The 14869-nt window shown below is 35.4% G+C and overlaps 1 protein-coding gene across 10 annotated transcripts in view; it reads right to left on the bottom strand.

The window, feature by feature from the left end:
• The window catches only part of LOC145260689 (protein pellino-like), a 178910-nt gene that overhangs the window by 41040 nt on the left and 123001 nt on the right, over window positions 1–14869 (bottom strand). For all 10 annotated transcript variants that reach the window (XM_080119080.1, XM_080119078.1, XM_080119079.1 and 7 more), the window contains one exon: window positions 2116–2245. In XM_080119080.1, the coding sequence (XP_079975206.1) occupies window positions 2116–2245 (130 nt within the window). The remainder of the gene's footprint in view (window positions 1–2115; window positions 2246–14869) is intronic.

Here is a 14869-nt window from a genome sequence, read left to right as displayed (position 1 = left end):
GTTTAGGTACAGATAAAGAGTGGGGGAAATTTTTAACAGTGGTTTCAGCTAGACGGGTGTTTTTTGTGAAAGATTGGCGCGAGGAGGAGGGGACCAGAGATTGGAACTCAGACGAGCACTTGCCATGGAAGTAACGATAAAACAAAGACAGGCTCGCAGCAGCTCTTCTGTAGGAGAGAGGTTGCAGGGAAGAGAAAAGGGCATTCATATCAGTGTGGGAACTGTACACACAATTATTCACGAGGAACTGAAGCTGTGGAAGATTTGCGTGAAGTTTGTTTCAAGGATGTTCGGAGAAGATCAGATGTTCATTTCAACTTGTCGACATATTGCTATTTATAAAAGTGGTTTAATTTTATAACTTTCTCATCTATCTCAAATGGTAATTTTTTTTATTTTTTTTTTATTTTTAATTACATTTTCACCCCAAACAAGGCACATTGCCACTTTAGTGTAGGGGGCTACTATCAGGGGCAGCAACTACTGGGGTACTATGTGGGAATTTGGGCAGCAAGATGTTGGTTCACGTTGCACTTGAACTTCTGCATGTCAGTACAGTTAGGGAAGCAAGGACCTGGAATGGAATTCCAAAGTCTAGCGGTTCTGGGGAAGAAACTACTGGAGTAGAAAGATCTTTTACATCTAGGGATCTCTACTGTGTGGGGGTGGGACTTTGCAGCTTATCAGGTCTGTCGAGGGTGTTCACGTCGTGGGGGCACAAGTGCTTGCAGTTCATCAGAGCATTCACCATTAAAATACTTGTAGAACAGGCAGAGGGATGCAACGTTTCGTCGATGGGACAGAGGCTGAAGCTTAGATGCCAGTTTATAAATCCAGATGGAGCGTTAAATGTTTGGGTTTTCATTCTAGTTGATGGCACCCAAGTTATAAATATTTTTTTAAACTTAAAATCACTACTATATATTAGGTACAATATCATATTCAATAGAGAATTGGTTCTGTAATAATACAAAATCTGTATGAATATATTATGCATATTTTATGACTGGCAAAGTCAGGCGCCTCCCGCCCTTGCTAGTACAAAAGTATTTGTACATATACTCCAAGGATGCGTCGACAACAGTGTACTCAACCAGCTCAAGAATATTTCTGTGCACGAACGAAAAACTGTTTAAATGTGCATTTTTTGTTGTTGTTGTTGTTGTTGGTTGGATGTCGTTATAAAGATGTCAGACAAATTTGAAATAATTTGAACATTTTTTAAACTAAAAATTTATTTAAATTTTTTTTTTTTTTTAAATGAGAGAAAAAAAACAAGGGATTTAAAAGAAAAGGGGAGGAGAAAAGAGGAGTATAGTATGGGGGAGGGGATTAAAGCAGAGGGAGGAAAAGCGTACAACTATACAGATAAAATAAAGTGGGGGAGGAAAAGTAGGAAGGATAGAAAGGGAGAAAATGAAAAAGCAGGAAGGGAGAAGGAAAGAGGGGTGGAAAGGGAAACGGGGTGGAAAGGGAAACGGGGTGGAAAGGGAAACGGGGTGGAAAAGTGAAAGGGGGTGGAAAAGTGAAAGGGGGTGGAAAAGTGAAAGGGGGTGGAAAAGTGAAAGGGGGGTAGAAAGGGAGGTAGAAAAGGGAGAATAAAAAGACAAACTAGCTAATAATTTAAAATAATAGCACCCTAATAATACTACTGAAATGCAGAGTTCAAATCCAGTCAGATCTATTGTTGATATCGACGCCCTACCGCGATTGGTAAAAAGCAAGATCTCAACAACAGTTAAAATAAGAATATAAATTGAATCTTTATAAAATATCGTGTTCAACAGATAAATCCAACTTTAAAGTACAGTAGAACCCTGGGATATGGTGGCCCTAGCATACATTTCTTTTTTTCAGGTTATGGCTCTAGAATACAATGTTTTTCTGGCCCCTGGTTATGATATTCGGCTCGCCTTACAGTGTTGTTTATAATGTCATTTGATTATATACATATGTATTATATACTGGACTGTATTTTCTTATGTTTAATGCTGTATCCCGGGGTTCTACTGTAGAGTGCTCTTTGAATACACCCTCTCCCCTTCCTGCTATGGAACTCAAATTGCAATGTCAGAAATCATTGTCGACCCCCCTCCCCATGTCGGAAAAACTTACTTTTGAATTCTGAGGATTCTTAACAACATGTTTTTTGTAAGGCTTCACTCCATTCGCAGCTGCACGCTTTAAAAGAACAAATTTGCTTCGTTTTCGACCTTTTTCATAATTAATCAAGTGTCCATTGTACCTGAAACGCAAAAGAAAAAAAAAACTTGTTTTTAGACAAATAAGAATTTATTCTCGACTAAATTTAATGACTGCAATAAATCGGAGATTCGCATGCAACTTTTCACTTTTTTTCCTAACAGTGGTATGCACAAGCGTTTCAAAATGATAAGATAGAAACACTAGTAGAGCATGAAATCACAGAAATAATTTTATCTTTGATTTTAATGAGATTTAAAACCGGGTTTGTTTTACAATCCATAGAGGTATGAAAAAGTTGTCAAAAAACAAATGTTATCAAAGGCAAGATAAGTTACTGTTATACCTAACTAGATAAGTTTTTAGTGTTTTTTTATTTATGTAAAACTAGCCTGGGTGCCTGGCATTGCCCGGGTGTTTGAAGGTGTGTGTTGAACAAGAAAAAAAAAAAAAAAAAAAAAAAGGAAATAGTGGTAGCAGGCAGGCAGGCTCAATCTGTACCGTGCCGGCGGAAAAGAATGTGGGGGGGGGGGGGAACGTCTTTACCGTTGCGTCCATCGCCAAACCGGAAGTGGCGAAGGATTAAATTGAAAAGGGACGATGACTTTCAAAAATATCGGCGAAAAAAAAAAAAAAAAGCACCCCCCCCTGTAGAAAAGTGCCCAGTTGAGGGTGAAGGAATAAATGTTTTTAGGCAATTTTTTGATATTTGTCATCCGAAGCATCGAGCTTCAAAATGATACCGATCTCGTGAAAATCCGTAGCCTCTGTCGAAAGTTTTAGACAAACATACATTTAAACAGATAGGTGAGATTTACATTATAGACTGGGGGAGGGGGTACCCGGCGTTGCCCAAGTGTTTGGAGGTGTGTGTGGTCGGGCGGGTGTGGGATGTGTTAATGAAAACATAAGAATAAGCGAAGTAAAAAAAAGAAAACAGAAAAACGAACATATAAACTTATCTGAAAAATAAAGGGGGGGGTAATCAAAACATAATAAGCGAAGTAAAAAAAAACACAAAAAAAACTAACGTAAGGCAAACGAACGATATTAAATGTAAAAATCTGAAAAACAAAAAAGAAAACAGAAAAACGAACGTTAAAACTTCTGAAAAATAAACACGTGAAAAATGGCTTAAATAAGCCTGTTTCAATATTAAAATTGAAAAAATCAGTGGGTACCCGGGTGTTTGTGGTCGGTCGGGGGTGGGGGGTCTTAATGAAAACCTAAGAATAAGCAAAGTAAAAAAAAAAATATAAAAAAAACAGAACAACGAACGTTATGTGAAAAATGGCTTAAATAACTGCTTCAATATCAAAATTAAAATAAAAAAAAAAAAAAGAAAAATCTCGCATGACGATTCGAACCCAAAACCTTTAGATAATGACCCAACACTCTAACCAACTGAGCTAACATGACGTACATGAAATTGTGTCAGTTCTTCAAATATTTAAACTAAATCAGGTTATGACGTCGTCTGACGCATGCGTAGAACCGATCTCGTCATGAGAGGACGGCTTTTGTTGACCCCCCCCCCCTGTAGAAAAGTGTTACTTTCAGGGTGAAAAAATTAACGTTTTTGACCAATTTTTCGATATTTGTCAGGCGAAGGATGGGCTTTCATATGAGACCAAGTTTGTTAATTTTTGTTCAGTCTGTCGAAAGTTTTTAGCAGACACACAAACATACATTTTCACTTTTATATATATATAGACTAGAGGGGGAGCCCGGCGTTGCCCGAGTGTTTGTAGGCGCAAAAAAATAAATGAAAAATGAAAAAAAGTGGTAGTAGGCAGGCAGGTTTGAACCTGCGATGCAAAGGCGGAAAAGAAAGTGAAAGAAAACCTGACATCTTACTGCTATGCCATGACGTGATGGGAAGTGTCAACCATCATGCCACAGCGGATAGCGAAACGAATGAGCTGGCCGTAGACCAGTTAAGCTTTCAGCTTTCTGCCGTATTTGTTTCCCCACGATGTTGGGGAAAACCAGTGACAGTGTCCAAATGCATAGCAATTGTTTGATATGAAGGGTTTCCCCCACATTGATCAAAGCTAATAACCTTCAAGAGATCTCGGCCAGCTTCGATCAGTTTCGCTTTTATACGAAAAAGACGAACAAACACTGGAAACTAGGGATTTTTTTTAAAACTCGATCAAATAAAAGAGAGACGACGTCCGTTCGCAAATCGGAGATATCACGACCTAGAAAGTATAAGTTCTCCATATTAAGAAGGCCGAGGAAAAAAGCCATTCGAGGACATACACAAACGCTCATGCCCATTTTGCCTTTTATATAATAGACTAGTGGGGGTACCCAGTGTTGCAGGAGTGTTTGTAGATGTGCGGGGGGGGTAAGCAGAACAAAAAGGAAACTTAACCCTATTTAAATATTAAAAAAAAAAAAAAAAAAAAAATGTTAAACTTAAAAAAAATTATAACAAAACCAAAAAAAAACCCCAGCAATTTTAAAAATGAGGAAAAAAATCTTTTGCAGGTGTAAAAGACAAAAAAAAGGGGGTGTTGGTGGCAGGTAGGCTCAAACTCAGAGCCTTGAGGCCAATAAGCTGATGCGAAACACATGCACCACGATGCCGGAAGCGATGTAAGAACGTTAAATATAGCGATTAAAAAGTAAAGGAGTTCAAATTGAGGTCAAACATCACGCTATTCCGCAGTTTTTAAGTGCGTGTTTAATGAGGTCAAATCTCTTTACTGCAGGATAATTTTTGGGGGTTTGTTTACCCAACACGTTGGGGAAAACCAGCCCCCCCCCCGTTTATTAGGGGAGTGTCCAAATGAAAGCAATTGGGCGATATGACAGTGAAAAACGACACTGTCCATCGCTTTGCCCGGGAACTGCTGATACAATTCAGTTTCGCTTTTTAATACTGAAAAGCAAAACAAACACACAGCGATCGAAAAAAATCTTGAAAATAGCACGTCAAAATCGGGCAAATTGAAGATAGACACGACCTCCGTTCTTAACTCGTAGGTATTAAAAGTTTTAACAAGGAGTGACCAGACTGAGCGCCCCCTTGAAAAAAGCCTTTTGCGGACATACACAAAAAGTGTGCGCGCGCGCGCGCGCGCACACACACACACACACACACACACACACACACACACACACACACACACACACACACATTTCCGCTTTTATATAATAGATGTTTATTTGGTTTGAAACAAGTAATATTGAGCACTATTGAAGATTAAGTAAAAATGGCTATGATGTTTCTTTACATCCTCGAGGTCTCAATAATCACTTCAAAATAAGAAATAAAATGGTGGTAGAAACCCACTCAATAAATGTTACAGTAACATTTAAGGATTATTATTTAAGAATTAATGATAATCTTTATTTGAATTATTCGAACTGTTGTTCTCATCGTCCCCCCCCATCCCCTTTTCTGTAATAAATAAAATTGTAATGTTGGTCTAAAAAAGACAACATGATTTCATTTCCTTTTTTTGTTACAGACCATCTATTAGTTGGCCAGTTGTGTACAAATCTTAAGAGCCTTGTATCATGCTTGAAAGTGACACATTGTTCAATGAGCGAGATCAGAGATGCGCCACTGTACAACTCATGCTCTCTACTGATCCAAGTCATGACAACAGGACCATTGCCAACACCCTCAAAATGAATCACTTGACTACAACTTGGATGTCTTCAAGTCCAACGTTAACAAATTCCTAATGAACCGCCCCCTTAAGTAAACACTTCATCAATCTCCACAATAATGTACTGTACTTGCAATAACCCTTATTCCGGAGTGGCTTCCGGGCCTTGATAAGTGGTGACCACCGTGTAAAAAAACTTAAATAAGAAAAATTGAAAACCTGGAAATGTGAAATAAAAAAATCATTTTTATTTACTTTTTTTTTTTGATGTTATTAAATTCTGAATTTTCTCCAATAACCTGGGCTTTATCAGGGAGATGTCAATCCGATTAAGTATTTTTTTTTTTTTTTTTTTTTTCAAATTTTCTTATTTAAATTCATTAAAAAAAATGTTTTCTAAAATGTGTGACTTTACAGTGCTTAAATTTCACGCTTACACCAAACGACAACACATGGATATAAAACAGCTACTAAGCCTAGATGTATTTTCTCTTCGGGAGGGTTCGATCTCTTATTACATCATTATGAAGAAAAAAAGGAAAAAGAAAAGACTTAACCGGCCTGACATCTTGATAAAGCCAGGCAAAAATTCGGAATTTAATAACAAAAAAGAAAAAGTAAATAAAAATGATTTTTCATTCCACAACATTTTCAAATTTTCTTATTTAAATTCATTAAAAAAAATGTTTTCTAAAATGTGTGACTTTACATTGCTTATTAATAAAACTATTTTTACGATTGAGAAAATACCTGCAAATTTAACGTAACGACGGTAATTGGGGAAAATAACTCTACAGTTAAATATTAACAGATCTATAAAAAAATCGGATTTGGTAATTGTATTGGAATTGAAAAAAATGTAGGAATCGTCCCATCACTAATATTTAATGCAAAATCCGATCATTTTGGAATAACTTTTCATGCTTTAAATTCTTTATATGTTCAAATATTTATTCATGGTGTGTGGTATCATCTTGTAAGAAAAATTGTTTTTGTTATTTGACTTTGTGAAACATGATTAAGTTTAACAAAAAAAAAACAAAGAAACAAGCATAATGTTTTGTGCATTTTTTTAGGACAAGCCGGGATCTTCAGACAGCCTGATATGGTTGGTTGGTTGTTTTTGTTTTACGGCATATCAACCCTTTTTCAGGTTATTTAATGCCGAATCTAGTTATTTTGAGGAACGATTTTAATGGAGTATATTTTTTTAAGTCAGATTCTATTTAACCCATAGTTGGGACCCTAACAGGTACTACGACTCCGGGTCAGAGTGGACCTGGGAGCAATGGTAATTAAAGGGTGGCTCCACACTCCCCAAGGCCCACAAGGTGGGACCTCACCATCGGATATAGTTTTAGGTCATATCCAGGACCGCCTGATATGGTAGTTCACTTGTTTTTGTCAAAAAAAAAAAAAAAAAAAAAAAAAAAATCTGTGCTAATCAAAGATTCAAGACTTCAACCACATTATGCTACAATTAGAACCAGCCGTAAATTTAACGCGTTTTCGTATTTTCTTAAAGAAATTAGAGTAAAAAATAGATTGCAGTCGATACAAGTAAAAATAGATAATTTTTTTAAATATCCATTTTATCATCTTAATTCCCTTGGTCAGGGATCTGACATCTTCTGACAGCCTGTAATCAGTTTCCAAGCTTGGCAGTCTTGAGAATTAATTTCGTTCAAGTTCCACTAAGATCTTTGTTGATGGGTTGCATCAAAATTTTCTTGGGCCGTTAAAATTCTGCTTTTGCTCTTACCAAAGAGTTGCTCCCCTTAACATGGCCCAACCAACATAGCAGATTCATCAGCAGTTCAATCTTTGGCATTAATACTGTTATTATTTTCATTACTGTTATTATTTTCATTACTGTTATTATTTTCATTACTGTTATCGAAATATTAATTTACTTGTCCAATGTCACAAAAATCATCCTCGCAAACATTAATGAGAAACGAATTACCTCCCTTTATACTTGTTCTTGATCAGTTAAAATTAAAGTTATATACTGCACTAGCGAGGGGTACCCGGCGTTGCACGGTTGTTTGGAAGCGTGTGTGGTTTTGGGTAAATAAAAAGAAAACTCGTTGGTTGTTAAAAAAAAACAAAAAAAAAAAAAAAAAACGAAGCCTTGACGCGCAGTTGGAAAATAGTAAAGTGTGAAAAAAAAAACAAAAAAAAAAAACAAAGAAAAACAGGTGCCCGTTTTTGACGAGAACTTTGAGTGCGGGACAGTGTTTTATTTTACGAGAGTCTGTTTTTTTATACGAAAAAGCTTAATGCACATGCGGCGATGGTAAGCGATAGCTATTCAGCAGTTAACATTTTCTGCAGGACAGTTTTTAATGAGGTCAATAAACCGGTTTGTTTGTTTTTAACTAACTTTGGAAAAAAAACAGCTCCCTGTTTATTAGGGGGAGTGTCTTGTCTCGAAATGAAAGCAACCGTTTGATATGACAAAGCCGACATTGACCAAACGTTACATAGCTTTCTAGAGACCACTGGCCGTGGGCCAGTATTTCGAATCGAGTTTCGCTTTTTTATTTTTATACCAAAATTTTTTTTATTCGAAATACTGGCCCACGGCCAGTATTTCGAATCGAGTTTCGCTTTTTTTTTTTTTTTTAATACCGAAAAACGAATGCAACACGTGCAGATCCGAAAATGTCGAATAATTAACGTTTCAAAATCGGGCAAATTAAATAGAGAGGCGACCACCCTTGTTAAGTCATAGATATTATCATTTAGACGTGATATAAAAAGTTTTAAAAATGAGCGACGGCCTCAAGAATCCGCCGGAAAAAAGCCTTTTGAAGACCTACACAAAAAGCGAACACACATACATTTTCACTTAATATATATATATATATATATATATATATATATATATATATATATAGAGAGAGAGAGAGAGAGAGAGAGAGAGATAACCACGTTGACACACCGGTTCCCATCAAATCACTGAAGTTAAGCAACGGTGAGCCTGGCTAATACCAGATGGGTGACTATTTGGGAATTCTAGATGCTGTATGTGCTTTCGCTTTATCTTGGCATTGTTTCTGAACCTCTACTTGCCACTGGTATTCATCGATGTTGAATCAGGAGAGGTGTGGTTGGAGATTGCGCCACTTTTGCCACAAAAATTTCACACACAGGTACCGTTACTGTTAAGACTAAAGGAAGCCTTGTCAGTTAAAATCATTAAAACGATTTCCTTGCCAAGGATTTTCCAAAAAAAAAAAAAAAAAAAAAAAAAAAAAAAAAAATGGCCGTTTGTTTATAGTTTCAAATTGGCTTTGTTTTTTTCATATAATTTTTAAAAAGTAATGTCGAAAGGTAACTTTAATCGTTTGTTTGATTATATATTATTTTTAAAATTAAAAAAAAAACATGTAAAAGTGACATTACATCTATTCCTTTATAATTCATATTAAGAATTATTCAGAAGAAAAAAGTGTTGTTTGCTGAATTTTCATTGAAAAAAAAAAAAAAAAAAAAAAAATGTAATTTTTAAAAAATTAATTCTTTTTAGCTTTGAAAGGTTAAAAGAATTTCTAAAAAAAAAAATGTTTTAAATTTGTTATTTTTTAATTTTATTAATTTTATTTATTGTTTTTAAAATTTTCAACAACCATGGAATTTCCACGGGTTCTGCTAGTTTTTATTATTATTAGTTATTATCTATATATTAATACGATAGCGCCTGTGATTTATTTTCTGTGTTATGCTTACATCCAAGTCATTTAATTGTTATGGACTTGGATTTTTTTGTAATAAATAATTTTACCAAGAATTCTTCATAAGTTTTGTCTTCGGCTTCAATTATAGCTGAAGGAACTCAAGTTATATACATTACATATATATATATATATATATATTTCATAGGTTTTGGTTTCAGTTTCGATTCAAGCTAATGCATCCAAGTCATATGGATATATTTTTTTAATTTTGAAATCGCAACTTCATAATATATAAAAATCGATAGAACATTATCTCTTTAATTATACATACGAAATCTGCAAGAATTAAAATATCATATTTAAGCGTATTTACAACCGGGCTGTGCCAAGCGTTCGTGCTAGCTTAGATAAATACTTTTGTGGAGCTACAATAATATCAGAGCATCTCCATTTTCGCTAAACATCTACAGAATGCCAACATCAATATATTACATATGAATGAGTCCAATTTGGAATTTCCACAGGTCCCGCTAGTTTTTATTATTACTATTATTATTATAATTATTACTGTTATTTTTATTATTATCATTGTCATTTTTTTTATTATTTTTATTATTATCATTGTTATTTTTTTATTATTTTTATTATTATTATCATTGTTATTTTTTTATTATTTTTATTATTATCATTGTTATTTTTTTATTATTTTTATTATTATCATTGTTATTTTTTTATTATTTTCATTCTTGTTATTACTATGATTATTACTGTTATTTTTATTATCGTTATTTTTTTATCATTTTTATTATTATCTTTATTATTTTTATTATTATCATTATCATTCTTGTTATTATTACTATTATCATTATTACTGTAAATTTTATTCAACAAAGCTACAATAATATTAGAGCGTCTCCATTTACTCTGAACATCTACAGAATACCAACATCAATATATTACATATGAATGAGTTCACTGCGGAATTTCCACAGGTCCCGCTAGTTTTTATTATTATCATTATTATCTTTGTTGTTATTATCATTATTATTTACTCACTAGGAGTAGACACAGGCCATCAAAGATTTCTCTTTGAGAACAACTTGCAGTGTTCTCAGGAATCTGAGTGACAAGTCTCCTCAGATTTCCAGTACTCTCCACCTCTTCCGATACCATTTGCAAATTGGTTTGTATTATCGCAACAACCGCTTACCATTGACTTCTTGTTGGTAGAAGCCATTGGTCTTCACTGGAATTTGGGTGGCAATAAGCCTCCAAGATCCCAGTCTTCTCTGCACTCATCCAGTGGAGATCTGGTTAGTGCTTTCTCTTGGACTGTGGGTGACATTTCCAAGTATTGTTAGTCCTACTGCATCATTTTCAACCAGTATCATAATATAGACTCATCCTATTCTTTTTTTACAAGCGATTCACCGCTTATTCAGGCCCAAAGGCCATTCAAGGAAAAGGGTTAAGGAGTAGCAGGCGGTCGGTGATACAACACCTAATGACGGGTAATGATGGAATCTGGTAAAATTTGATAATTGAAGAGGATGGCTCAACAAGAAATTGTTTATACTGAACACTGAAAACCACCATGTTGTAGTCAGTTGGAAAGCAGCCTTGCGGTAACATTTTTATAAGCGGGCAGTTCTAGGAAAAAAAACTTTGCTCATAGAATTTGCTTTTAGTTTTAGGCACATATAGAGAGTAATGGAAATTGTTGACATTGGTTGTAGCTGGACGAGTTCTTGTGAATGTGTTGCAGGAGAGGGGTCATAGCCTGAAGCTCAGTCGAGCACCTGTCATGAAAATAACGAAAAAAAAACAGAGATAAACATGCAAAATCTCTTCTAAGAGAAAGAGGTTGCAAAGAAGAGGAGAGAATATCGTTTACTAGATTTTGGAAGCTGGTTTTGAACCCGGTCAAGGCATGAAAGTGTTCTGAACAGTTCCTGACCGGATGTGGCAATCGTATTCCATCTCCCAATTTTTATTGAGAATTTCTCTTTGTAAAAACATTGCATTATAATGTCTCTAGTTATTTATAAGTTGACTGAAACATACTCATGACTGTACCTAAATGTTTATGTAAAAATAAATAAAAAGTATATATATAAAAAATATGATGATTGCAACGTCTTGTCAGACGAGTGCCACTCCCTCGGACACTTAAAGTCCATGAGCTCAAAAATGACTTCCATCACCACAGGACCATTTTAATAGACAAATGCCTGAGGGAGTATCTATACACAGTTAATGTTACAGAGTCTTAGCTTTGTACGACAGCTAAGTCTCTCTCTTGGTTCAAAATGTTGAGATCCTGCAACAAGCAAGATAGCCAGTAACAAGTTAAACTGCAGACCAGCTTAATGCGTGTACTGGTCTCCTGCTTTATGGCTTTTTAAATCAGAGATTTGCTTCTCCTAGAAAGGTTGCCTTCACCACGCCTTACGGGAGCCCTCTCAACCCCAACACACACACACAAACACACACGGTGCTAGTTGACCGTTGACCCCGAAAAAGGGTTCATTCGCCCTTTGGAAGGTCTTGTTTTTAATCCTTCAGGGAGACTAGCCACCCTCTTCACCAAACAAGTCTGGTGAGGGAACCAGTTTAGTCGCCGGTGACCTGACAGGACCGGGTGCTTGGCAGTGTGTTGAGAAGAAAAAAAAAAAAAAAAAAAAAAAAAAAAGTGATAGAAGGTAGGGAGGCAGGCTCGAACCCGTACCACGGAGGAGGAAAAGAATGTGAAAAAAAAAAAAAAAAACTTTATAACATTTAATAATCAATTCTTAATGCTGCAATATCTTAAGTTATAAATTTATTATATTTTTTACTAGAATATCTTGTCCTTTTTCTTTCCAGTTTTAACAGCTAGTCCTTTACTTTTCCATGTTTAAGCTTAACCACATTACTTTTTATACTCGCATTTTTCTACTGTAATCCATGATTTTTCCAGGCTTCCAATAAATTCACTTGTTCTTTTGTTTGATTTCAGTCTTATCATTTTTGCCGCCTTAAACACATGTAATAGCAATGTACGGCACTCAATAAAATCCCCCCAATTATCTCCCTTTCATTCTTTCTGTTTCACTTGTTACTTCTCTTTTCGCGAGAGCAGTGAATTGATAGCAACAGTAGTTGCTGAAGCGACGTGGTTGCTATGAAAACCAGTCATAAAAACATCGCTCACCTCATGTTTTTTTGGGGTTTTTTTATACAATTTTAAACACCAATAAATTCATCATAACTTTTGTTTTACTGAACGAAAATTAAAAAAAAAATGTTCACAATATAGTTGAGAAGGCGATCTATAAACTGTAATAATTTTGAAATTTGGTCGAAAAATGAGTGAGCGGTGAAGCTTTTAAAGCCGTTCTAAATGACTAAAACTGCCACTTAACCATATATTCAAACACTACCGTATTTTGAATTAATATATATATATATATATATATATATATATTAATTCATGTATAAACTTATGCTGTAAGAATATAGATTTTACGGAGCAATTTTCAGTATTTATTTTTAAAATTCTCAATACGTGAGGAGCTGGGTAGTAAGTTATGAAAATATATTTATGGCAATTAAGCTACACAGAGGCTTCTGCATTTCATACCCGGATCATTCCCCATGGGGATGAAATTTGGAAGCCTCTGTATAGCTTAATTGCAATAGCTATATTCTTATAACTTGCTATATACATATACACACACTAGGTTCGATAATTTGTATAATATAGTGTTGGATTACTGGTTGGGCAATGCTGGATTTTGTGAATAGCAAACGTAAAAAAAGAACCAACCTGGACATTGATTGTTTTGTTTTACGGCATATCAACCCTTTCTGAGTTACTTAATGCCGAATCCAGTTATTTTGAAGAAAGTTTTTATGCTTCAAGTTCTTTACATCTTTGAATATTTATTCATTGTGTTTGGTTTGGTTACTTTGTAAAGAGAAAAAGGGGGAAATAGGAGGAAAAGGTGGGCTGTTGTTTTTGTTTTTGTAGAACATAACCAAGTTTTGCAAAAGGGAATAGAAAATTTAAAAATAAAAACACCAATGTTAGGTTCATTTTATCTCAGGAAACCAATATCTTCAGACAGCCTGTTCTGGTAGCACCAGCCCAGATATTGAACCTGAGGTCTGACGTCATTTGTCGGACTAAAGAACAGTGGAATTTGGTCAATATAAGCACATGCAAAGAAAAACAGATAGTGAGAGAGAGGAGTCAAGCAGACGCGTGTGAGACCACAAATCTGTCAACCCCATCCTTTATCTCTCGCGGCATGCTATTTGCCAGGAGTCGAAATATTAAATAAAGCGTTTTTCATAAACTGAGTGAACCGTTGAATTATTAAAATACATACGAGTTGCCTTCATTAAGTTTTTTTTTTTTACACAGTGGTCACCACTTATCAAGGCCCGGAAGCCACTCAGGGATAAGGGTTATTGCAAGTACATTACGTTAGTGTGGAGATTTGATGAAGTGTTTACTTAAGGGGGCGGTTCATTAGGAATTTGTTAACATTGGACTTGAAGACATCCAAGTTGTAGTCAGGTGGGAAGCAGGCAGACAGAACAGAGTTCCACAGGCGTGCAGTTCTAAGAAAGAAGCTTTGTTCATGGAATCCACGTTTTGATTTAGGCACAGATAAAGAGTGGGGGAAATTTTTCACAGTGGATTCAGCTAGACAGGTGTTTTTCGTGAAAGATTGGCTGGGGGGGGGGCAGAGATTGGAGTTCAGACGAGCACCTGCCATGAAAATAACGATAAAACAAGGATAGGCTCGCAACGTCTCTTCCATACTTTTTTTGTACAGGCATTTAAAATTATCGTAGACTCTTGAAAATTCAGTATGTTATTGCTATACATCTTATGAGATGATTGACCAAATTTTCAAGATTTCAGGTCCAAATGATCAGCTACAGCAAGAATTGGAATACACCCTACTAAAGCATGATTGTCACAGCTGATGAATTTAAAAAATGAAATCTGGACATGAGGACAATTTAGAAGAACGATATACAGTAAAATTCTGCTTTAAACTTGGGAAAGTGCTAGAGAAACATATGGAATACTTCAGACTGCTTTTGGACCATCTTGTATGAATCGAGCATCGGTTTTTGAGTGGCGTAAGAGATTCAAGGAAGGCAGGGAGTCTGAAGGATGATGAGAGGTGTGGAAGAAGTAAGGAAGTCAGAACACCAGAGTTGATTGGCCAAATAAAGAATTTCATGGATAAGGACCGTCGTGTGTCTATAGAGACAATAAGTGCACAGTTTGATGTCAGTGTGGGAACTGTACACAATTATTCATAAGGAACTGAAGATGCAGAAGATTTGCATATAGTT

The sequence above is a fragment of the Euprymna scolopes genome, chromosome 36, assembly GCF_053919585.1.
Source record: "Euprymna scolopes isolate OS-2025 chromosome 36, ASM5391958v1, whole genome shotgun sequence".
Classification (NCBI taxonomy): Eukaryota; Metazoa; Mollusca; class Cephalopoda; order Sepiida; family Sepiolidae; genus Euprymna; species Euprymna scolopes.
Note: the sequence above shows the minus strand (reverse complement) of the source record. Positions and strands in the feature narration are given on the sequence as shown.